At 41.5% G+C, this 24,938-nt stretch overlaps 2 protein-coding genes across 15 annotated transcripts in view; one reads left to right on the top strand and one right to left on the bottom strand.

Annotated features, from left to right (window-relative positions):
• The window catches only part of BAIAP2 (BAR/IMD domain containing adaptor protein 2), a 174,017-nt gene extending 158,529 nt beyond the window's left edge, over positions 1-15,488 (top strand). For 2 of the 4 annotated variants that reach the window (XM_087924959.1, XM_026701780.2), the window contains 2 exons: positions 1,321-1,378; positions 11,828-15,488. In XM_087924959.1, the coding sequence (XP_087781085.1) occupies positions 1,321-1,348 (28 nt within the window). In that variant the 3' untranslated portion in view covers positions 1,349-1,378; positions 11,828-15,488. The remainder of the gene's footprint in view (positions 1-1,320; positions 1,379-11,827) is intronic. The other 2 variants (XM_087924957.1, XM_026701779.2) reach the window with 1 other exon arrangement.
• Positions 15,489-16,985: 1,497 nt separating this feature from the next.
• LMTK1 (lemur tail kinase 1) overlaps positions 16,986-24,938 on the bottom strand; it is an 86,962-nt gene continuing 79,009 nt past the window's right edge. For 10 of the 11 annotated variants that reach the window (XM_026701772.2, XM_087924953.1, XM_026701776.2 and 7 more), the window contains one exon: positions 16,986-24,823. In XM_026701772.2, coding sequence (XP_026557557.2) covers positions 24,795-24,823 — 29 coding nt within the window. In that variant the 3' untranslated portion in view covers positions 16,986-24,794. The remainder of the gene's footprint in view (positions 24,824-24,938) is intronic. The other variant, XR_015741829.1, reaches the window with a different exon arrangement.

The following is a 24,938-nucleotide window of genomic DNA, read 5'->3' on the forward strand; positions in this document are numbered from 1 at the left end:
CTATACAGGTTAACCAGCTGTTCCTGTTCTAACTCTGATCACCAGCATCTGGTGGAAGACTCTTTCCAACAAGCCCAACGTGAAACATGTCAGCGTGTTTACCAAGAATCAGATCATTAGAACCTCAGAGTTTGTTGCAGGAGAACCTAAGCCACAGCTAATAATTGCAGTTAAAGATAAAACTTGATAAAGGTTAAAAAAAAAACCTTAAACAGTTCTGTTTATATTTCTGTTGAGCATAGTCTCCTAATCTTTAGGACTGCAACTTCATTAATATCCAGCCTTCAGTCATTCTGGCTCTATAATGTAAAGTTTGAAATCTGAGATATTTGGAGGGCAGCACAGTGGGAAAGTCCAAGAATTATAGAAGAGCGTCTTGGGGATTTTCCAAAGGTACAATATGCTCAGCTATGTCTGCGTTATCCCACAATAATATTGGGACAATCTAGCCTTTTATTTTCATCCCCACTGTGTTGCTGTCCATGTGGTAATCAAAAATAATCCCACCACAGCCTGGTTTCACTTTGTGGGAGGCTACATCCAGTTTTCCTCATGTGGTTAATATGCTAGTGGCTTATGATTGTTTTTCCCACGTACAATTGTTGCCCATGGTCGTATAATTGGAATTCAGATATTGGGCATCTGTCTCATATTTATGATGGTTGCAGTGGCCCAGGGTCATGTGATCACCTTTTGTGACCTTCTGACAAGCAAAATCAGTGTGGGAGCCAGATTCACCTAACCATGTTACTCTTTTAACAATTGTGGTAATTTACAACTGTGGCAAGAAAGGTCGTAAAATGGGCAAAATTCACTTAACAAATGTCTCAATTAGCAACAGAGATTTTGGTCATAAGTCGAGGACTACCTGTACCTGGAAAGTTACGAAGACCCAGGAAAAAGGTGGCTGCTTTTTTAAAGAACGTATCTAAAAACTTCACATTTATGGGGAAGAGTGTCAAGTGAAATATCTTCTCTAGCAAGAAGCCAGGACATAGTGATCTCTTTTTAAGCCTGAGGCAATAGGGAAAAAAACAAACAAAGCTCATTTCCTCCTTCCCTTTAATTCTCTTGCCATTGACTTTGCGGACAAAGAATTAAAATTGCCAAAGGTAAAAAAAAGTGAACTCTGGCCCATGGGGTCCGAACTAGCTGACATCTAATCAAGCAACCTCTCTCCACTGGATGGTAAAGACATTAAGGGGCCTTATCAGTGAAGTCTCCACCTTCAGCCACCCTTATTCTCCTCTCCATTAGAATGGACTATACGTGTTTGCCACATACTGGTCTACAAACAGCCTCTCTATTTTTCCATTACAGCCCGGATGTTGAAGTGGCCAGGTTTTGAGATGTATCCCTGACTGTGTATACAGTAGTTGTAAGTTCATCGTCTTTTTTTCCACATGCCCACTGCTCTCCCTCTGCCCCGCACTTCACTCCTAAGAATGCTCTGGACTGATTTCTTAAATGCTGGTGCATATGGGACCACTGATGGAGATGGAGGGCATAAGAAAACTTAAGACTGGCTGAACAGTTGCAGATAGTCCGTTGAAGGGTTCCATTCTCCACAGATAACTGGTCAGTTCAGAGCATGGCTCAATTTGCTTGCAGCACTAGTTGGAATTTCATCACCTTTCTTTGGCTAATGGAAATGGTTCCTTTTCCACCTCTGATCTTGGGAGTAAATCTCTCTTTGCAATCCACACTTATATCCGCCAACCTTAAAATCCTCTCTTCCTTGGGTCTTCTTTTTCCACACAACCTTTTCTTTTTGCTACATCGCTCCTGGGTTTGAATCTTCATCGAGCTTTTAAATCTGGGCACTGGGGGTTTCTGGTTTCCAGCGAGTGTTTTGAAGCTTTTGCACGATTACTATAATATTGTTGGCAAATACACTGGGTTTGGGGTCATTGGTTTTCCTTCCCTTCTGAGTGGTTCTGTTTGACTTCATGTCTTTTATGCCAGGACTTTGTCCTAGGACAATACAGCTCCAGTTGCGGGTATCTGGTTGTGAGAAAAGAGAATTTACCTTGTACCTACAGATTCCCTATTGCCACCTTTATCAGGGATGGGAATGTAAACTTGAAATTATCAAATGGCGTGTGTGTGTGTGTGTGTGTGTGTGTGTGTGTGTGTGTACCCACATAAAAGCTCCCTTTGTATGTGAGGGAATGCTGGAGAGTGCCAACAAGGTAATGAGCCATTTTTTTCTTCTAAACTGTTTATGTTTTCAGTCTTTTTTTTTGCCTCAATATTCTTAGCAACAAGGCAGTGTGAGACAAAAAATAAAATAAAATAAGGAATGCTTTATTTTAAAAAGAGGGCCCTTCATCCCTCTACGATTTTAGCCTTGCGTGGAAGTCATGCTGGCAAACAGCTACTTTTATACAAGCCCTAGGACAAGTGGAAGGAAACGCAGGTGAGGACTAAAGGGTTGTGAGAATAAAATAGATATGGCTCTCTGTCCTCCATCTTGGCTTCCATCTCTGCTCAGCAGCAATACGCTTTTTTTTTTTAAAAAAGAAATCTGTCAGGCTCTCACATTTTCCCTCCCTTCTCATTTGCTATTACAAAAATAGTTAACTATTCCTTGGTGAGTCACAGTGTGAACAATTTTCAATTCTTTCTCTCTCTGTTCCCTTTCAGCTTCAAGAATCTATTTTAGAATCCCTTGTGGGGAGAAGGGGTCACCTTAAGTTCCTGCATTAATTAAGTAGGAAATATTAATTCCCCATGCTTTAAAAATAGAATAATTAATTTTGCCGCTGTGAACTGAACAGCCCTTTTTAAATAAAGAGCCATACTGGTTGCAAATGGATCCAAAAGAGAAATGATGCTGTACTTCAGGGGTCCCCAACCCCTGGTCCATGGACCGGCACCGATCTGTGGCAGGGCAGAAACTGGGCCGCGCAAACAAGCGAAGCCCCCTCTGTGGGATGAAGGCAGCACACAAAACCATGCCCCCTCCGGTCCCTGGAAAAATCCCTCTCCACAGAACCAGTCCCTGGAGCCCAAAAGGCTGAGGGCCACTGCTCTACTTATGTCTGCACAGCAAGCCCAACTTCTCTTTGTCTCTCACTAAAGAGATGTTGGGCTACTGCTTCTGCAGACCACCTGGGATGACCCCTATCTTTTTCTTGGCAATAACACGTAAGTAATTTACAGTGTCTTCTATTTTTTTAAAAAACTTCCCAGTATAAAATGGGGAGGTCTCCTGGTTGTTTCCTATCCAAATATTAACCTGATGATACTTAGCTTCTTTGGAGGCCAGCCAAAGTTGGGTAACTGCAGCCACCTGAGTTGGGACAGTATGCAATAAGTTAAGAACAGCATAAAATGCCTATAGATCCCTCCAGATTATCAGCTGTGGCCTCTTTAAAAGAAAGCATGTGAATAATGATTTTGTGCATACCCCACGTGCTATTTGTTCATATCTTGCAGTTAATATTTAGCTATTGCATTGGTGCGTAGAAACATTACATTGCAAAGCAAACCGGAGACCAACCAGTTACTGATTAGCAAACTTTCTCAAACTTACACTTTCTTTTGCCACAAGCATAAGAGGAGATGCTTTCTCTTGTCAGTTACCAAGTAATTCCTGGTTTCTAGAGCTTTTCCCCCCACAGATATGTGATTCTGTAGAATGAAAACACTTATTTGGAAATGCTGTACAGTTTTGTGCAAAGGAAGTATCATTTTGGTCAGATAAATATTTTCAACTGAATCTAAGTCAAACCCAGATCTTAACATAATATTATAAAATCTTGCTTCAGGGAACGTCTCTCCATGGTTGTTTTATTAATAAAAGATTACTGGTCTGGGCAGGATTGATGTTCTTCTAGGACCATAATTAATTGATTTATACACCAGCATTTTTTTCCCATGAGCATCTAGAGGAGGAGGGAGAAGTGGTATTTTTTGCCTTGGGATGCCCTGAGGCAAACTCCATCCCTTTGGTACTTGCATTGCAGAAGTTGTCTCATGACGTCACAAGGGGCTAGCCAGATGCCAAAATGACAAAGTGGACCACTCTGCTTTTTAGTCTAGCAAATAGTGTTAAACGTTAAATGGCAAATATAACTCATTTCAAACATAAATTTACATAATATAAACCCATATTAAAATTGATGCTAAACTCAATTAACAAATCAAAAACCTGATGAAAGAAATGTATTTTCTAACTTTTCTAAACCCAGAGGTAATGTGGGAGAAATGCAGCTCCTGGTGAAGCATATTCAGTAACCTGGGAGCAACACAGCAGGAGATCAGAAAAACGAGCCTCTTAACAGCAGCCAAACGTGGGAATTGAATCCCTGCTTTCTTTTTTGGCTGCTGATTCCATTTTCCTTCATTGAGATTAATTTTTATGGGATATAAGCTGTTTTTTTTCTTTTTACATTATATTACAGGAAACATAGCAGTTAATCGATATGAGGATGTCAGCGGAATAAGTAGGGTTTTCCCCCCCAGCATCTTGTGCAGAGAGGTATTTTAAAGAAATAAATTATTATTATTATTATTATTAATAATAATAATAATAATAATAATAATAATGTCGTAGGTAAATTCAGCAGATTTAAGGAATTTTTTTCCCTTTGGTTTCCTACTCAAACCTGGTGGGAAAATCAATCGCTCCTAAATTTGGCAAAGTGGTTTTGTGAACTGCAGAGCCACAGAAAATAGATTTAAGGACTTGCATGTGAGTTACAGAATACCCAGCATTGCTTTAGATGCAACAGTGCTAAGCCCACTTCGGGATGCTTCCATTGTATAGCCATCTTAGGCATACATGGAGGGCAGTGAAGAAGATTACATTCTTTCATAAATAAAGAGCCTCTTACGCTCTTGCATATGGATTTTTTAAGGATAACATGGATTTATTTAAATAGTTTCATTTTCTTTTCTTAGAATCTCTGCCGATAAGAGTTGAACTACGAAGGTGCCATCGCCAATTTCTCCTGTAATTTAGTTTAGACTTGAACATTTCTCCATCTCTTCCCCCATCATAGAGTGTTTACTCTTGAGACAGCAGTGGTAGACATGTTGAGTTTGTCATTGGAGATCTGTGGATAAGAGTGCTCATTTTTAAGTTCCCCTTGGTAAAGGTCAGGTTTTGTGAGAATTAGATGCTAAATCTCCATACATCAATTCAATCCAGGAGGAAGCCAGGTCATTTATTGTTTTCTGTTTCTCTGTTGATGATTTAGAACAAACAGGCCCAGACTTGGATAACGTGTACCAGGTGATTTTCTGAACCCAGAAAAGAGTACATATGTGGGGTGAATTTGTCTCATGGAATCATGCTTTATGAAACTTACAAAAAAATATAGGCTGCTTGTTTAGTCAGTCTTGACAAAAGGAGGATGCCATCAGCAGGCTTGCATTCAGAAGAAATATATGAAATGTTTAGGCCAGAAATAGGTGGTGTGTTTTTTCCTTTAGAGATAGGCACGTTGAACTTCAAGGGCACACTTAAAGGACAACCATCAGAAGAATGGTCTGTTGTGGTGGTTGTGACAAACTGGGGAAGTTGTTGCTTCTTGCTGGATGCGCTATATTACACTAGCTTATATTTTTTTTGTTGGTCTTTAGAAACATTCTTGGAAATTAGAGTTATTGTCTTCTTTGCCATCTTCCTATTTAATTTTTTTAATTAATGATATGAAAGAGAGAATCAGTTGCCAAGAATGGGGAAACTAGAATTTCCAGATGTTTCTGAACTATGTCTCCCAGGATCCCAGTTTATTGGCCATGTGGGCAGGAGCTGCTAGGAATTATAATTCAGCTCCTCACCCTGACTATATAGCTGCCACACTAAGCATCCATTTGTATACTACGTCATGAATCCTTGAGCTTCTTTCTCCTCTGCAAATAATTGTGGGCCACCTGTTTTCTTTGAACACAGAACCTCCTTTCTGTTGGCTTCGGGTTGATCTTGCTCAGTGGAAAGTGATTTTGCCTGTTTTTATGGCAAACATCCATCCCGTATTTACACAGGATTAAGCCTAATTCAACTCAGTGGAATATTTTTAAGTGGACACATACAGGATTGTACAGTCATTCAGACCAACTGCTTTCTTGTCACGAATATATAAGACCAAAGAAAACCTGACATTCTTTAGGCCCCACAAAACAGAGCAAAAAAATAAAGAAAATCAAATGAAATGACGCTACTACCAAAATAAAATACTTTGTTTTAGGAACATTCCACTCATGCTATACATGTAGTTTTCACAAATAGGGGTAGAGTATAAATCCTGCCTTGGTGAATGATTCTGAAGAGGGTCCATCTAATGTCCCCAGAAACTGTCTTCAAATCCCTATCAGTGAGCTGCCAAATATGAACTCCCCCTCCTCCTCCTATTTTTAGGTGCTTTATGCAGTAATTCTCTCTATCAGTGTCTTTAGAGAAAAATTCTGTGTGGCCCAAAAGAACAGAAATTACAAAGAGGCAAATTGCTTGTGTGTATAGTGCATTGGCTATCCCTCAGATAAGCTGTGTCTCTTAAAGAGAAAGTAGGCCGCTTGTTATTTTAAAAGAGAAGACTGTAGAATCTGAAATCTGTTCTCTTTGGCCAAAGACCAATCAGTCTGGACAGTCTTCAAACACAATTTCTCTGCAGCTGAGCCACACTCTGAGAATTGTTGCTTTTTGCGGAACAGCTGATGCAACGCCTCCTCCAGCCTCACTGAGCCAGGAAAGATCAGAAATGTAATTTGTAATTGGCTGGAAGTGTCTCCCCCACATCACTCTGTAACCTCAGCCTGGTTCTAGATTAGTCCATGGTGGAACAGCCTGCCCGCCCTGAGAATAAAGTAGACCCACAACAGTTACTTGTTAATAAAGATTGGGAGAGCAGCAGCTTGCGCTGAATAAGATGCCAGATGTTCTGGAGGAAGCAATGTTTTCTTTGTATGTGGGCAATATATGTGTGTGTGTATGTGTGTGTGTGTGTAGGTCTAGATGTGTTCGGGTATTAAGAGTATTTTGGTGACGTTTCAGCAAGGTCCCACTCACCATCCTCAGGCTGGTGCTTTCGGCTTCGTGCCAGTGCAAGCAGTGTGTGATCGGAGTTGCTGTCTCTCTATAAATACTGGTGGTGGGGGCTGGTGTGCTGGGCTGGTTGGCTGTGCTTCTGCCTCTTGATTGGTTGATGGAGTTGATCACAGCACAAGACCAAGGATACCACAGCAATAAGTCTCACAAGGTCATCACACAACCCATTACCCAAGCCATTACTACACAGGAGGCTAATGAAAAAGAGATCAAAACACAAACGACCCAGGAGATTACAACGCAGGAACCAAGATACCACAACAAAAGAACTCACAAGCCCATCACACAACCCATTACCCAAGCCATTAAACACGAGAAACTAATGGAAAAAAGATCACTACAAAACAGATGACCCAGGAGATTACAGCACAAGATCCAGAATATCTCCACAACAACATTCACAAGGCCATCACACAGCCCATTATACCAACATCAACTCCATCAACCAATCAAGAGGCAGCAGCACAGCCAACCAGCCCCCTGTAGCAACGTTTCAGCAGAATCTCATCTGCCATCATCAGGCTTCTGTATTGTGTTCGTCTGTGAGTCAGACTTTCACAGCTGTTTCAGTTTTAAATTTGGGGCTAGCCTACTGCTGTGCCAGAATGTTTTTTTCTTCATCCTGATTGGTTGGGAGTCTTGGTCTGTGTTTATTGGTCTTGGAATTTGCTGTGTTCTGCTTGATTGGTGTTTCTAATATCTTGTCTGTTTTGTGGCTTTTTTTGTCTTGATTGGCTGGCAACATTGTGTTCCTGTATTGGAGGCTTTTAGTGGGGCTTGGCTCCGAATAAATGGACAGCTATCATTTATTAGGAAGCTAGGTTTCATCTGGGTGCCTAGTTGGGGTGTGTTTGAGCTGGAGGTATCAGGGAGGATCTGTTTGTGCCCAGGTTTTGCCTGGCTTGTGGTGTGGATATTTGTTTGTTTGTGAGTGCAGGCTTCCAAATAATTGACAGTCTGGTGGAATCATCTCTTCTATTCATGCTTTCAGGTCTTTTTTCAATCTCTATGGCTTCTCTGATAATTCTGTGGTTGGAGTTTTCTATAGTGGCTAGGGTTTTGGTGCCATTGAAGTCGATGCTATGACCTGTTGCTTTCATGTGTTGGACTAGTGAGGAAGTGTGTTCCAGCTTTTTTACTGCATTTTGTGTTCATCCAGGCAGGTACTTATTCTTCTATTGGTCTGTCCAAGGTATGTGTCAGGGCATGATGGACAGGGGCTTCGTATATGCCTTGGTTTTCCAGGTCAATTTTATCTTTGGGGTTTCTTAAGATGGCTGCTATTTTTCTGTCTGTTTTGAAGGCAGTCTTGATGGTGATGCCTGTGTAGTATCTTACTGATTTTGTCTGTAGTACCTCTTATGTAGGGCAGGACAGCTGTTCCATAGGTCTGTTCATCTTCTAGGTCTCCATTATGTCTCAGTGTGGTTTTTTTTCCCCCCCTCAGTGTGTTTTTGTGGATCAAGCCGGTGATTTTGCTTTTCTGGAAGCCGTTGGCTGTCAGTACTTTAGTCAGGGTGCATAGTTCAGTCTTTATGTGTGTCTTTTCTGCCAGGCGTTTGGTTCTGGCAATTAGTGTTTTGGCCACGGAGTTTATCTGTGCTGGGTGGTGGCGGGATTGGGCGTTGAGGTAGCGGTTGGTGTGTGTTTTCTTCTGGTATATGGTGTGTCCTGGTGTGCCATCTGTTTTTTTGTAGATTAGTACATCTAGGAATGATAGTTGTTTGTTTGTTTTTGTTTCCATGGTGAACTTGATTTTGGGGTGTGTGCTGTTTAGGTGTGTTAGGAAATTGTTTAGGTTTTCTTTTCCATGGGGCCAAATCACAAATGTGTCATCGATGTATCTTAACCATAGTTTGGGTTTGTGGGTGGCATTAGCTAGGGCTCTGGATTCGAATTCTTCCATGAACAGGTTTGCAATGACAGGTGACAGTGGTGATCCCATAGGGGCTCCTTCAATTTGCTTGTATCTTTGTCCTTTGTATATGAAATATGTGTTGGTTAAGCAGTGTTCTGCTAGTTCCATGAGGTGTTTTGCTAGTTGGTATTTATTTTTGATGATTTCAAGAGTTTCTTTTATCAGGACTTGAGTGAATAGTGAAACCATGTCAAAACTTACAAGCAGATGATTCCACCAGACTGCTGATTATTTGGAAGCCTGCACTCACAAACAAAAAAATCTCCACACCACAAGCCAGGCAAACACCTGGGCACAAACAGATTCCCCCCTGATACCTCCAGCTCAAACACACCCCAACCAGGCACCCAGATGAAACCTAGCTTCCTAATAAATGATAGCTGTCCATTTACTCGGAGCCAAGCCCCACTAAAAGCCTCCAATACAGGAACACAATGTTGCCAGCCAATCAAGACAAAAAAAGCCACAAAACAGACAGAAGATATTAGAAACACCAATCAAGCAGAACACACCAACTCCAAGTCCAATAAACACAGACCAAGACTCCCAACCAATCAGGATGAAGAAAAAAACATTCTGGCACAGCAGTAGGCTAGCCCCAAATTTAAAACTGAAATGGCTGTGAAAGTCTGACTCACAGACGAACACAATACAGAAGTCTGATGATGGCAGATGAGATTTTGCCAAAACGTTGCTACAACTTTAAAAACACAACTACCATACATGTAAGTACCCGTGAAAACTTAAGAAAACAAATATATATGTATGCATGTATGCATGTATGTATGTATGTATGTATGGCATTCAGCTTTGTTCGGGTATTTTCCCACGTCATTAAAGTTGTGCTTTCTTGTCACGAATATATTAGACCAAAGAAAACCTGACATTCTTTAGGCCCCACAAAACAGAGCAAAAAAATAAAATCAAATGAAGTCTGACTCACAGATGAACACTATACAGAAGCCTGATGACGGCAGATGAGATTCTGCCAAAACGTTGCTACAACTGTAAAAGCACAACTACAATGACGTGAGAAAATACCCGAACAAAGCTGAATGCCATACACGTAAGTACCCGTGAAAACGTAAGAAAATATATATATATATATATTGACGTGGGGTGGAGAAGAAGAATCTGGTAATAGTTTGATTGCTTAGGAGACCTGGAAATAAATTACAGGTTCTTCCTCCTTTACGTGAAGATTGACCAACTGATAGAAAAGCTAGAATTCTAACTGGGAGGTGGCATTCTACTTTCATATGGCTTGAATTTATGGACGAATAAGCTGGAGCTGCAATAGAATGTGGCTTTCTAGAATAATGTAATGATTGTTCACCCCCCTCCCCCCAAGAGTCACTGGCTTGAGATGGGTGGCTATGCTTATTGATTGATTGAAAAATAAATAAATAAATACATTCCTGACTGCGGTCAACCAGCTAAGACTTCTTTCAAGATGAGCCATTCCATTCTTCCTTTCTTCTGCCAGTCATCCATTACTCCTATCCACTGAGCGTATTCAGTCCCCATGAAGATATGTGGGAATGGAGGTCCAGGATTTTTCTGTTGCTATTGGACACGGAGGGCTTCCACAAATGTCAGAATCCTCTCCACCTTTTTCAAATGTCTCTTCTGGTCATGGGTGGTGTTACTTTGGCTGCATATGTATCTACGCTCCTCAGTAATTATCAGAACTGTAGATGATTTTTTTTCTCTTACATTGCCTGTCTTAAAATAGAAGAGCACTTTTCTTTTCTTGAGAAAGGAATCCATAAAAATAAGATTGACATGAACATGCATATTTTGATCAGAAGAACCTTTAGTACCAGCCTATGTCTTGAAGGTATGCACTCTAAGCTCTTTAGCTGTTTTTGTATTTTTGTTCCAAATTTCATGGGCTGTAAACTCTTTGTGTTTCCTGGATCTGGGGCATGCTGTCATTGCCATGAACATTTCTTCCAAGAGTCCTAGTTGCTGATCATCTAATTAGTTGCAATACAGGCAAGCAGATTTTTTTATAGTCCAGAGCCAGTATAAGTATCCTGTGACTCTCCTACGCTTCAAGAGTATGGAGCATGACAAGGTGATACCCAAATTCTCTGAGAAGATATGCATATTGATTACAGTCACAGTGGAAATCATGTGATGATAGCAACAGGGAATGAGCTATGGTCAGGAAACAAAGACAAAAGTCAACCTTCCCCCTAAAAGAGAGTTACAGTGTCTTCCTGCCAAAATAACTTTTCTGAGAAAGCAGCTTACTTTCTTTGTTTCAATAAGAGGAGGGATATATTCTGGTGTCATGCCCATGGCAACTGTGACCTACGTTCCAATCCCATCACTTGACCTGAGGCCAATGTCTCCCAGTGTGTTTGGCTACCATGCATATTGCTTTTAACTTGTTTGGCCTAATGGTGGTTGTTGTCCAACGTATTTGTGGGTGAGTGATCAGGGAAGGGTGAAGTGGACAGCATCTACTTACAGCTGTGTATGCGTGTGTTGTTTTCTGCACGACACAAAGCAGTGTCTATTCACCTGTCCATTTTTCTGGATAGTCTTCCATGCATTTAAGCTTGGCTGGAGAAAAGAAACATTGAGATAGTTTATCACTGAATCTTGGCATTTAGGCCAAAGACTTTTTCCAGGCAAAGCCATTGTTTAAAGATTCATAGTGTTGCTTGTTTTGTGAAGACATGATGTTTCTTTGGCTATGGTGGGGACTACGTTTGTAGTGATCTTTGTTTGGTGTTTGCGTCATCCCTGCATTCCACTTTGTTTTGTTGTCCTTGTCAATACAGACCACTTGTGTCCTGAAACAGTTCTGGCTAAAACTATGCCTTGCTTTCTCTTTGCAGGAATCCTTTTGCCAATGTCCAGCTCAAACCAACGGTGACAAATGATCGTTCAGCTCCTCTCATCAGCTGATCCAGAAATGTTGGGTTACGGCGGGTACCTTGCACCTTTTGATTTCCCTTTCACCTGTGTTGTATTTCTGTGAGGTCCTTGTACAGTTTACATGTCTTTCCCTCCAACTCTGTTTTGGTAGTTAAAATAAGCATTTAAGTGGCAATGCTGGTGTGCTTTTCCTTTTGCTCATTAGAAATAGAAGAGAAACTTGACCCTTAAAGAGCGATGGGTTTTGAAAGGGATGCTACGCTGCTATATTGAGGGGAGACCTAGATAGACCAGAAAGCAGGCCCTGCCTTCTTTGCCTTTTGCAGCTATATATGCCACGTTCATAAACGTTTTAAGAATAGCCATGGAGATAGAAGGACCTGGCAGTTTTGCAGTGGTCCTGTGTATGCCAGATAACATTTCTCCTGGAAATCTTTTTTCGCCTTTTATCAAAACCTATGGATTTGAACAGGACTTCAGAGCTGTCGAGAGAAGCTTTGGGGCTGCCTAAGATGAAATGCACGACCTGGGTCCTGCTCACTCAACCCTTGGAACTGACACGGACTTGAATCTTCCAGAGCGCTTCTTGGTGGCTCCCTCCTTACCTTGCGTTGGACTTTTGCTGGATAAAAGTAAAAGTTTTACTGAATCCATGTTCAGAAGAGCTGGGCTCCTCAAAGCAATTGTCTCAATTTGACCCTTCGTTATTAATGGTCCTTTCTCTCCTAAGGGCCCTACATCTATTCAGCTTGTCTGTGACGATCCTTTAGCGGCAAGGCCCACTGATGGCCAAATTATTGTGGGTACCTTTTCCAGCATTTTAAGGTGGTTGGGGAATGTTACGCAGGAAAGAAATATTTTCAACTAGCACCATCTGTTGCTCGAGCATTTGTTTCATTTCTCTGTAGCTTTAAATAGACCAAGGAGGGACCGTTAAAAATCTGGTTTAGTCCTACAGTGCCCAAACTCCCCTTGCTCTGTCTTCTTACTGACACATCTTGACTGGTGCAGGTGTGTCTTCCGCTGCCAAAGCAAGTTAGTTTAAGACAGCTTGACCTCTGCCTTGGTATTGGGTCAATGCTGTTTGAAAGGTCCTTTGTTCTGTTACTAAGCTTTTTTTTTTAATTTTTAATTTTTCTTTTTAAGTTGCACTTGCCTTCTCAAGTAGATATTCAGTCACAAATAAGCTTTTTTCTTATGTTCTGTCCTATTGGCTCTCAAAGTCTGGTAAGATGTAACAAAGACCATTCAGCTTGCTCCTTGTATTTATGTAACCCAAGATTAGTGAGTAGTTCTAGGAAACAGTAGTTATCAAAATGGAACTGGACTTACCCACTATTTGGAGTGCTCTTACTGTTTGAATTCCAGTTATAGCGCCAGAGTCTGGTGATAATGGAAACCCAATTCCTAAAATACATTTTACTTCAAATATGGAGTGATAGAGGCAAATTAGCAGTCAATTTTTAAGAGCTGTGTGTCTGTTTCTATGCCATTTAACCATTCTTTCTTATTGAAATCCTAATGAATTATGATAGATCCAAACTTCTACCTTATTCTACATAATAGTAGCCCCCAGCTGACTGTACAAAATCTATATCGAGCTGCTGCTTTTTCTTCCCAGAAAGGAATGATGATGATAATGATATTTTTTCCTCTAAAAGTGGCAAAGCTTTTGGTGTGAACTTTGGCCAAATATTAAATAGCCTCCCTCATTTGATCCTTTGTGCAACCTGAAGTCATTTGCAGCTGCTTTGCTTTTTCCAGTGACTCTTAAAAAGCAGTCACAGCTGCCTTAAATATAAATTTACCAATTTTATCATTTAAATCATTCAAGTTCAAATGTGATCATAGTTTCTGTGGTCTCTGTTCTCAGTTTCTGAAAAACATCAAGATTGATTTCTGTGATACACTTAGCCCAGAATTGTACTGTCTGGCTTAATGTGTTGATTGAACTTAATCATTGTGGTTTATTCAATAAATCAAAGTTAAACTGTGGCTTAGCATGCCATGTAGATCCTGTTTAGGTCTCCCATGCAAACGTGGAGACTGTTAGTGAGCATTTCCATCATGACTTGTACATTTCCCTGTGGCTTATGATGCACAAATATAAATATCTTAAAATCTATATTTTTATATAAAGCAATTTAGCTAAAAACCAGTTACAGAAAATCTCTTAACTCTGATAAGGCCACAGTAAGTTCAGATAAGGCTACAATCCTAAGGAAAATTATGTAAAAGATGAAACTCACTGGCCTTGTTTTTTATCACATGTGCTACAATTGCTTTTTTATTATTGCATCTTTCTTCTATTACAGTGCTTTCTTGAAAATCATTTTTCCAGTTGTTGAATCATTTATTTTATGGTCTTTGTCCACATAAGTATAATGAAGATTCCCAGCCACACTGTACTGTTTTGAAAAATTGCTGTGTTTGTGTGTGTGTTGTGTATGCATTTTTTAAAAAGTCAAACTTTGCCAAATTATTCTTTTTAAAGAGGAAGGTTGATTTTTAGTTCCTTTCTTTGCTCCTCTCTCAGACCAGTTCTTTTCTTACATATTTTCAGCAGTGCACCCTCTGCTGTGGAATTATTTAGTTCTCGCCATCTCAAGGATGGCAAGTTGAGATCCACACATCTTAAAAGTTATTAAGGCTGAGAAACTTTGATTTAGATGATTCAAGGCAAATAGGAACTGTAGCTTGCCCAATGGAGCTGAGGGGTGGCAGGGCTGTCAGCTCCTAGACTGAATGAGAGACAAAAGATACAAAGATTCCCAACCAAACATTGGCTCTTGCAAGATGGGCTACCCAGTAGAATCAGAAAGTAGAACGCGCTAGCTGAGGCTCAGATTACCTCAGGGGTTTTTTTTTAGGTGCCCAGTGCCATACGAAAATGGGAAGGTTTGTGGGAACATCTTATGTAGGAGATGCCAGAAAATGGAACCTAATATTGCTTTTCTTCTTTCATTCAAAGGTAGGATAAAACTTGCAATAGCAAATGAGGGAGAGGGTTTTTCAAGGGAAGATCGACCATAGTCACTTTTAAAATTCATTGGTTTTTGATATCCTTTCCCCACCCTAATTGAACTGTTTAAATAATTTCTCCCAAACAGGCCCAGGAACGTGAAATAAATGACTGATTGACTAAATGGGAAATTGTTACTGTACTATATGTTGGCACAGCAATTACATAGCTGAGGATGAATCTGAGCAATTCAACTGAATTGTGGCTGAGAGTTTTGGAAATTGTAATCCCAGTCCATGAGGGGAGCAGTAGATTGGGAAAGCTGGTTTAGGTAGTGTTACTTGATCAGCTTATGCTCTTCAAGGGTGTCTTTTGTTAGGATGTGAAGATTAAGAGGTTTCTCCTAGGCAGTGATGGTTTTATGGTGTTTGTGCTGCCGATACTTCATTTCTTGGTTAACTAACTTTCTCCCAGATGAACAATGTTATATGACCCTCTTGCCTTCATGTTGATTGTGTGAAATTAAGGTTAGAAACAATCCACGCCTAACTCTTAATTTCTAATGCAATGTGATAAGGATATGGTGTACACCTTCCAGTTAAAATCGGAATTGGAGCTGGGTGGCTTATCAAATAAAGAAATAAAAAAAATCAAGTGGAGCAAGTTGGTATATGTGATGGATCTCGGGAATAAGCAACATAATTATAGACACACGATGTTCCATGATGTGGGAATTTATCCTGTGACTTTCCAGTATTTTTGCTACAAGAAAAGCAGCAGCAGACTAGCCAAAGTCTTGTGGTATCAGAGTACCCAGTCTGAGCCTGATTGGAAACCACGGTGACTAGCCATTGGGAGGCTGGCTCTTAGTAACAATGAAAGAATTACACACAATTAGGAATATTACCTTCTGAATGTTACCTTCTCCCTTTGTTGCCCTGCTAAATGTTTAGCATGCATGCTAAGGATAACCACAATAGTGGTGGGATATTCTAAGAACTGATGCTGAGGACCCTAGTATTAAAAGTGCAAGGGCTCTTGGAACAGCTGCCAAGGGGGGCAACACAGTGGCCCAGGAACAGTTGTGATCACCTTTTCAAAGCCAAATCACCACATAGCTCTAATAGCTTATTCCTTTTGTGGATAGGGGTGCTTACTGTGCTGTGGCTTCCTGCGGTGAAATTGGCCTTCCAAAATACGAAACACTGAACCTCTGATCAGTTAGTTACCTATACACTGGTATTGAAATCAGAAAATGATTGAACATTTTAATAAGAGTTGGCTCTCAACATCAAAAGAAATTATGGTAAGAAACTAGATAAATGAAGGTGGTTTTTTCCTAGTCTGACGCATCAAGGGGAGTATTAAAAGAGCTTCCATAACAAGCTTCAAATAATACTAGAGCCCAAGTCTCAGTGCCCGATTTACATAGTTGTAGGAAGGAATAATAATTTATTATTTCTTAGTTGGAAGTGATAAAAGTTTCAAATAATAAATGCTGCCCCCATCTTTTAAAAAATCCCTGTATAATTCCCATCCAGTGGCTATAATCCATGCTTTATTCCTACCCAGTTAAGAAATAGAGCTAGTCTTGGATTACCAAGTTCAACCAGTTTTGGTCCTAGCTTTTAAACCTACTAAATATTGAGGACATGCCTCTGTGAATTCTTGAAAATAGCTAGTTTTTCCCCACTCGACATTCTCACCTCTTAGGACATTGGCATCAACTGGAGAAGGAAAGTAACTTGTTTCTAATCCCGTCACTCTTGTGCACAAAGGGAATAAGCTATTAGAGCTATGTGGCAATTTGGCTTTGAAAAAGTGATCACAACTATTCCTGGGCCAGTGTGTTGCCCCCCTTGGCAGCTGTTTCAAGAAGTTTTCACAGCGGTAAATTGACCCCTGCTTTGCAATACAAGCATAGCAATGCAGGTGCCAATTTTCCTGTATTTTTCTATTTTTTTCCCACCTGGCAGCTACCTGACGCCTTAGTCAAGAAAGGGTCAGTCATTTTATCTGCAAACCATTACTGCACTGCATGGTTTGATGTATTCATGGTTTGTCTCTCAAGACTTCTGGCTGAATCTGTACCATCCATAATTTTCATTATTTCCTGCTGTCTTCAAAACACACAGATGGAGGAGAACAAGCAAAAGTTAGGTTATTTTAAAAATGTTTTATTTTTAATAGTTATTGGACCAATGATATTTGACACACATGCTGGGAGCTGTATGGAACTCAGCACTGATAAAAAATACAGCAATTATGACCCGTATCAATAAAATACACTGTAAATAGCCCACCCCTCTCTATCTCTCTCTCTTTCAAAGAAGATCATTAACCCAAAACATAACTCTAGTTCTGATCTCATGCAGTCTCTCAGGGGCTGACAGCTGTCTGTTACTATAGACCATATACCTATAGGGGCAGCGTTGTCAAAGGTAACTAGATAAGGAAATGAAGGAAATGAAACTTAGAGAGCAAATTGGGCTGTAACTACTTCCTGTACCTGTTCTTTTGCCATGGTACTGGTTGTTTTTGCCTTAGAAAATGGAATATGGCAGTGGCAAGCTAGAATCACACTGTGTAGCTGACAGATTTGCATTTCATTTGATGTGGAAGAATGAGTATACACACACACACACAACACACACGCACACACACAAAACACACAGACCCCCTCCAGGTGCATGGGTGTAGCACTCAACTTTCCAAAGCCAGCACCATCATTCCTGCATGTACCAATGTGGACCAATGCCGCCTGATAGTTGCTGAAAATCCAGGCAGGTGCAGGACATCACACAGAATATTTTGGGAGGATGTGAAACCCGATGAGATTAAGAGGTGCTAGGAATCTGGAAATACTCAACAGTAACCTGCCTTTTCTTAGTAAAATTCTCCTTTTGCTTTGCCTGAAATGTCTACTACAGGAAGGAACAGAGCTACCCATTGCTTCTCAAATTCTTCTCAATTCTCATTCCCAAATATCTCCCCGTGGTAAAATAAGGAATAACAGTGCTCCTGCCATTAAATTTGTTATTTCCCCAAGAGGCTTCTCTTCATAAATAAAAAAGAATCTTGGAGGATAGTTTCTTTTAATTTTTTCCAATGAATGTTGGATTTGGATTAAACCTGCCCAAGAGGTAAAACGACCATACAGCTCTGCAGCCAACATTATTTGATTTTATAATCACTTTTCCAAACTTCTGCTTTATGGTTAATAATGCAATAATGGAAGCATCCTTCAAGGAGGTTTTTTTTAAAGAACCTTGCCTGCTTGGTCTCTAGGCACTTACACACACCTGTTTAGAGGAGTCTCTTGTAGTAAAAGTCTAATTTGTGGCAAGTTAAGATATGTTGCAAAAAGGGAGGGAGGATTGTCTCTTTGGGCTTTGAAGGTTTAAGATCTACTAAGCCACATTTGCTTATTACTCTTTTCTTAAATGCATCTTATGCTCTAGTCTCTTGTTCACCACAGTAGCAGAATACAGAATAGAAAATAAGAGCTGGAAGGGACCCTGGAGATCTTCTAGTCCAACCCCCTACTCAAGCAAGAAACCCTATGCCATTCCAGACAAATGGCTGCCCAGTCTCTGCTTAAAAACCTTCCCTTACGGAGCACCCAGAACTTCTGGAAGTAAGCCATTCCACAGGTTAATTGTTCTCAGACCACAGGGTGCTTTGCACTCTGTGAATCCTGCAACGTGCATACCTATACTTTGCAAAATTCACTTCCTATGTATTATAGGAAGTAAGATTGGCATATGGGCTTCATATTTTTTTCCAAGCCCCACCACACATGTACGAACCACTGCCTGACCATAGTTTTTTAGTCAAGAAAGATCCCTATTGTCCAAATCACAGCCCCCTGCCATACATTCTCCCTCTCTTGAGTTCAGAAATGGATGTTAAAACTCTAGGTCAGATTTCTCCTCCTGCCTCTCCTGGTCTTTGGCGTTGGCTCTTTCAGATACTAGAACACTTCAAAAACAGAATCCCAGTCCTCCTTCCTCTCCCTCACACTCATGAATTGGGAGGAGATTCCCTTGTTATCCGCATTATTCTGAAGCTGAGGTGCACAGCTTTTTTCAGAAGCTCCAGGCATTGTGTGGCATGCTGAGAGCTATTTTCTAAAAGTGAGTGGGACTAGGAACCAAAGTGGGTCCAGGTTGGGAGGTTGGATCCATTTCAGTGGTGGTATGCTACCGGTTCTCACCGGTTCACCTGAACCAGTAGTTTAAAAAAAAAAAGCCTCTGAGGATTAGCTGAGAGGAAGGAAAAAAGCCTCAGGTGATTAGGCGAGAAAGCAGAGAAAAGGGCAGGATCGGCCTTCCTACCTGCCCCTGCACTTTTCTCTTCTTTATCCTCTCAGCTGATTGGCACTGCAGGTCTCAGCTGGTGTGTGGAAAGCTGCGGGCATGCGATCAACAAACCAGTGGTGGAACAGGTAGGATCCCACTGCTGATCCATTTGTTCTGATGGAGCTTAGAAGGCTCCCAAGCAAGAGATGGGGTGGGGTGGTCTGAAGCTTGCAGGATGCACTTTTTCATATTTATTTTAAGGAGAGTGGGTGTGTGTATTTACCTAGCAAATACTATAGCATGACCAGATCATTCTGGGTCATTCCAGTAGAGATAATGGATATTTGGTCATGAGCATCCTAACCCGCTTACCCTCCCAAGCTATCTTGGCTGTTACGTAGTACAGCCTTGTTTGCCATCCACAAATTATTCCAGTTCAGCATTAATTAATGGTGCTGCAGAGGGAAAAACCAAGGCTAAGAAATAATAGGCCGAGTATGCCAAAAGGGGAAACAACAAATCACAGAACAATGAGGATTAATGAGTCTTTTGCATTCCTCAGAGTATCGGAGAAGCCGAAACTGTACATGCCCCGTAAATATCTGCTTGATTTGAATATAATACAAACTGATTGTAAAGGTGTGTTAATTGGCATGTTCAGAACATGCCCATTATTTCAAGGCAGAAATAGCCACTGGAAATCTTAACAAAGTTGATACTGCTCTGTCTTCAGTTTTATCAGGTATTTCAGAAGTATATTTAGGCTTATCCTTGCACCTACAAGATAGCTTTGACATCCCCAAATGCAGTTGGAATGACAGTATCTGTTAAGCCCTAGGATTCCCTCACCTCTGGGGGTGGGGGCAGAGGCCTTTTTCACCAGTTACATCAGCCCAGATGGATATCAGTTACATTCCCCAAACACAGAATAGAGTTCTCCATTTGGCAATAACATTCTACTGGTTTGCCAGGTGTGTAAGATGAACTGATGGGAAGTATGCAGAATTATGAGAACAATGCTCCCAAATGCACAGAGTACCCTCAGACTGGAGGCTTCAGGTGCTGATCAATTGTTGCTACGCGCAAAAATACCTTAGGTAAGACCTTTTTTTTTAGATGCTCAGCTCAATGGATGGAAAGCTACACGTTGTAGTCCAGTGTTTCTCAACCGTAGCTCCTTTAAAACATGTGGACATCAACTCCCCCAAATCCCCAACCAGCAACACTAGCTGGGCATTTCTGGGAGTTGAAGTTCACACATTTTATAATTGTGCTAAGGTTGGGAAACACTACTGTGTAAATAAAGGGCTAGGCCTATGTTTTGACCATAGACACAATCTGAAGGAGAGTTTTATCTGGATTTGAATTCAGGTAGAGCTCTCAACTTGATCCATTTCAAACAGAAGATCAGCTTTAAAAAAAAAACTAGTTTGCAATTTCTGATGCAGTCAGTAAAATGCCTGAAGGGAGAAAAAGTAAACCACCCTTTGACTGGTATCCTACTTAATCAGCCTATGCACATTCTACAATATTTCACATACACAAGGAAGGACATAGACAGAAAGCTATATGGATAGGAGAACAAAAATGCAGCCTCCCCCTTTAGTCTTTTTAAAAGTTGGGGGTAAAGTGCTTTTTATTTCAAGTTATTGCTAAAATGTTTATTCGTTTTCAGGGAAAGTGCATTTTAGTGCAATTTTTCATCTACCCATCTATGAGAGTGAATAGCATGGTGCCTAACAGATTAGTGCAGCAGAGAGCACATGTCAAAGCCATTAAAAAGTTGAAGTTCACTTACACTTGTGATGTTTATAAAATTCAAACAGCAATGGAAGAAACGGGAAAAAAAAAAGCCGAGGTGAGTGGGCTGTGACAGCATCATAGAGATGCTCTGTATAAAATGAGCAAGCAAAGATTCCTCCCATGGGTGGCTCCAGCCTTTATGCCCCTGCCTATTAAGTCCTCAACTCTTCTTATTCCAGGTTCTAAAAACAGATCTGAGAATGCAAAGAAAGGAAGAAATCAATTATAACAATATCTCCCTTTTTTTACTTGTGGGAGCTTGGGAAAGGGACTTCATCCCATTGGAAAATGCAGCTGGCTGCATTTTTAACAAGTTGCAGTTCTATAGAGGGCAATATAAAAGCTGCTCAGATAAGGATGATAATAGCGATCTTTTAGATGCAGTTTGGGATTTATTACAAGCCTGGTATTCCAAAACACCTGTGGATTCTTCTAAACTAGCTTGGGGAAGGAAATAGAACTCTAGGTATATTGCAGAAAATCAAGAATTTCATTCCTTATTTAATCTTTGTCTATTTAGGAATTTCAATGGCTACATTATTTCTGACGAAGATATTTACCTCCACCACGACCCCATAAAAGTGGTTGTTAGTGAGCTATATGTTTGAAGAATTACGTTGGGCTCCAATACATTTTTATTCATTAGTCAATTTCATTATCAAGGGGCCAAGAACCTGTCTGTTCCTCATCCAGCCTGTCCTAAATAATCCAAGCTCCAGTCTTCGAATGCTCAAGAGAATTATGTAACCACCATGTTGGTTTGCAGAGGATGGAGAGTGGATGGGACATGTAGACCACCAGATTCCCTTTCCGGACGATGCTGATGTGCTTGGCACCCAATGAGGGGGGAAAGGGAGAATTCCACTAAAGCTGGCATACATTGGTTATGGCATACATCCCAACTGCTCTCAAATTGATTTGTGACAGTGAAATATTTTGAAAGTGCATTCAGCCATAGAGGCCAATAAATGACGCCTTCTCTAGAAAACATCTATAGTTTGCACACATTCCATTGGACAGAAGGATTTACTTGGATTGAAATTTTGGAAGGTGCACAGTTCATCGTATCTCTCTTTTGATGTTAATGGGCAAAATGCAGACAGCAAAGTATACAAAGGTTTCCTTCAGCTCTCCTTGACTTCTGGGTTCAATAGCTGCTGGTGTAGGTTCTCATGGCTCCAGTGTTGCCTCCTTCTCAAGTTGGCAGGAAAATTAAACCACAACAACAAAAAGAGGGTGGGGGGGAACAAGAAACAGGAATCCTGTCTCTAAATCCAGCTCCATACTGGAGCCTGGCACTCGTTTTCTCAAGGTCTCCTCTGGTTCAGGAGCTCTCCAAAAAAAGCAAATAAGAGTGCCCTAAACTAGGGCTCTCCAACCTTGGCAACTTGTAGCGTTGTGGATTTGAGCTCCCAGAATTCCCAATTCTGGGAGTTGAAGTCCACAAGTCTTCCAATTGCCAAGGTTGGAGACCCCTGCCCTAAACCAACAAGCAGGCTGTTGTGTTCTGATCGTGCTAGGGAAGTATATGGTAGTCCAAGGAAGGACAAGTATTATTCATTTGGGTTCATCAACCAGCATCAGGTGAAATGAGACATGGGCATCTGTGTTGCTCATGGTGGGCTTCAGTAGGAGTGGAGTAAAAGGCATATAAGTCTCCACCACCCAAGAAGGCTATGAACAGATCCTGGTAACCTTTCACACCCAATATCTCTTTGAACAAAGAAAGCAGGACTCCCAGAAGGGTCTTAGCAAGAAATGTCAGACATAGAAAGAATTCTGACTCTGGAGGAAGAGAACATAACCGGCTAAAAGTATGCAGCACTCTAAAGATGTCTTGCTCCACCTAATCTATACTTAGAACTGCACCTTTTGAAACACTTCTCCAGCTGGCTGGAACTGATGTGAGTAGCAGGAGAAAGTAAGCCAAAAAATAAAATCTGGCTGTCACTATCACCTAAACGCTGCCTAATGGAGGGATGATGAATCATTGCCTCATGCACGGCTATGGCTGTGTATACTATGAAAATGAAAGCTGTGCTCATGAACCAGAACCGGGCATCAGTACCAGTGCCAAGCTTGCCACCTTTAGTCACGACATACTCCAAACTGGAAGCACAATGAAGCACAACGCACAGACATTCTGCCGCTCTGTAGGGTCTCTTTCTAGGTGTTTCCCCTGATTCTGTGAGGAAATGGCCCAGTAGCTACCAGCTGCCTTTTGCTCTTGTCTGTTTACCACCCAATTTCCAACATCAGTGACTGGTCTATAGTCCCCACAAGCCACAACTCCTAAGTGCAAGATGCCTCTGACTCATTTCCATTTTACCCCACCGTCCACATTGCACAATTATCCTAAATCTTGAACTAATCAAAATCTAACAAAATCATCCCAAAGCTATTATTTTCCTTCTTCCCCCAGCTGTCCCCCCACCCTCACCCAAGATGCCTTGATAAAAGTTAACTCTTTACATCTCTTTGGCAACAATAACTTAAATCTGCCACTCTATTAGGGCAGGTGGGTAAACTTTGTACAAAAATAGTCTCAGTGGCAGTTTGATCTGCTTTTGCTATGCGTCTGGCTGGGCATTTCTTCCTACAGCTGAAGGGTGACGAAGTTTATAAAAAAAAAACCCCATCCCTAAGACTTGGTATTCCTCTCACATTCCCAGCAAGTCACATCGTGGCTCTCTAGGAGGCACTCCCCAAATAATGCTGTAGTAGAGAACGGATGGTAGGTCTCAGCACCACATTTAACAAAACATTGAAATAAGTTTGGTGTTTTTTAGTTGCTATACTCCCCATTTCACCTCCTGGGATTCAGGCTGCTCGCTCAAGGCTAAGGAGGAGAAATGGGAAGTGCTGAAGGCCATCCAGACACCCCTTCCAGGCTGCTCATATTGATCCTGCCCATGACAGAAGGCAAAGTCTTCTGTAGGACTGAATACCTGGGACCAGACCGTGATTCTCAAAAGGAGGCGGGTGGGGACAATTTTGAGTTCCGCAACCATGATGCAGCTGAGCGACAGCAACCCAGGGTCAGTGAAGAACATAAGCAAAAGGGGGGGAAATGGCTGCCGAGACCAGGAGTCTTCGCTGCTCAAGACTTTAAATGTGACCTTCACTTCAGCTGGCTCCCCTACCTGTTTTCAGGTGTTTGGCCTACACTTGTCTCTGGCTCTTCTGGTAATTGATTGCGTCCTCTGGACCGTCAACTCCACCTGATATTTGGACACAGCACACTGAAGGAAGGACAAGGAGAGCTTGCCCCCTGTGGCAAGACACAAGTACCATTGCTTGAGGATCCACCTGAAGCATGTTGGAATGGCACAAGGCGCAAGGCTACGTGCTCTCTCTCTCTCAAAATCCCCTATGGGGTGTGGAAAGAAGACACGATAAGCTCACAGAACAGGCAGAGGGAGGATGTCTCAGGGCAGTGCCCCAACTGGGGAAGCCAGTGTGGGTCAGAACATCAAGAGGCATGAGCTAGGAATATTACAATGGCTTATGTGGCGATGTTAGCAAGGTCACAGATCTACCCTTTAAATGCTATAGGTTCTATATGTCTATATGTGTCTATTTGTACACAAACGCTTTCCTGGGTGTGTGCGCACGCATGCACACACACACACACACACACACGCACACTCTCTCTCATGTTTGCACAACCATCGCAAACCACCTCATGGTAAGGTGGCTCCAGCCCAGCGGCAGTCAAAATCTGTCCAATAATATCTGGATGAGGCCCTGCAGAGTTCTGCTCCAGCCAGCTCCTGGGCCTCATCCATGCTCATGTCCCCTGGTGCAGAAACTGTGCCGTGGGGGCAAAGTAGGAAGTCCAAAAGGGAGAGATAGCCAAGTTCACTCTCTGTTGCCATTTTCACTGTTGCCTAGAAAAGGGAAGAAGCTGTTAGAAACTGGAACCACAGAACTAGAGGCCTTGGGGGCCCTTTTCTTAGCTTTTCCAACACATCTGGTCTCCTCCAGTTGCCTCAGGACTGTCAC

Source organism: Pseudonaja textilis, chromosome 2, assembly GCF_049901715.1.
Source record: "Pseudonaja textilis isolate UNSWEBS1 chromosome 2, rPseTex1.2, whole genome shotgun sequence".
Taxonomy (NCBI): Eukaryota; Metazoa; Chordata; class Lepidosauria; order Squamata; family Elapidae; genus Pseudonaja; species Pseudonaja textilis.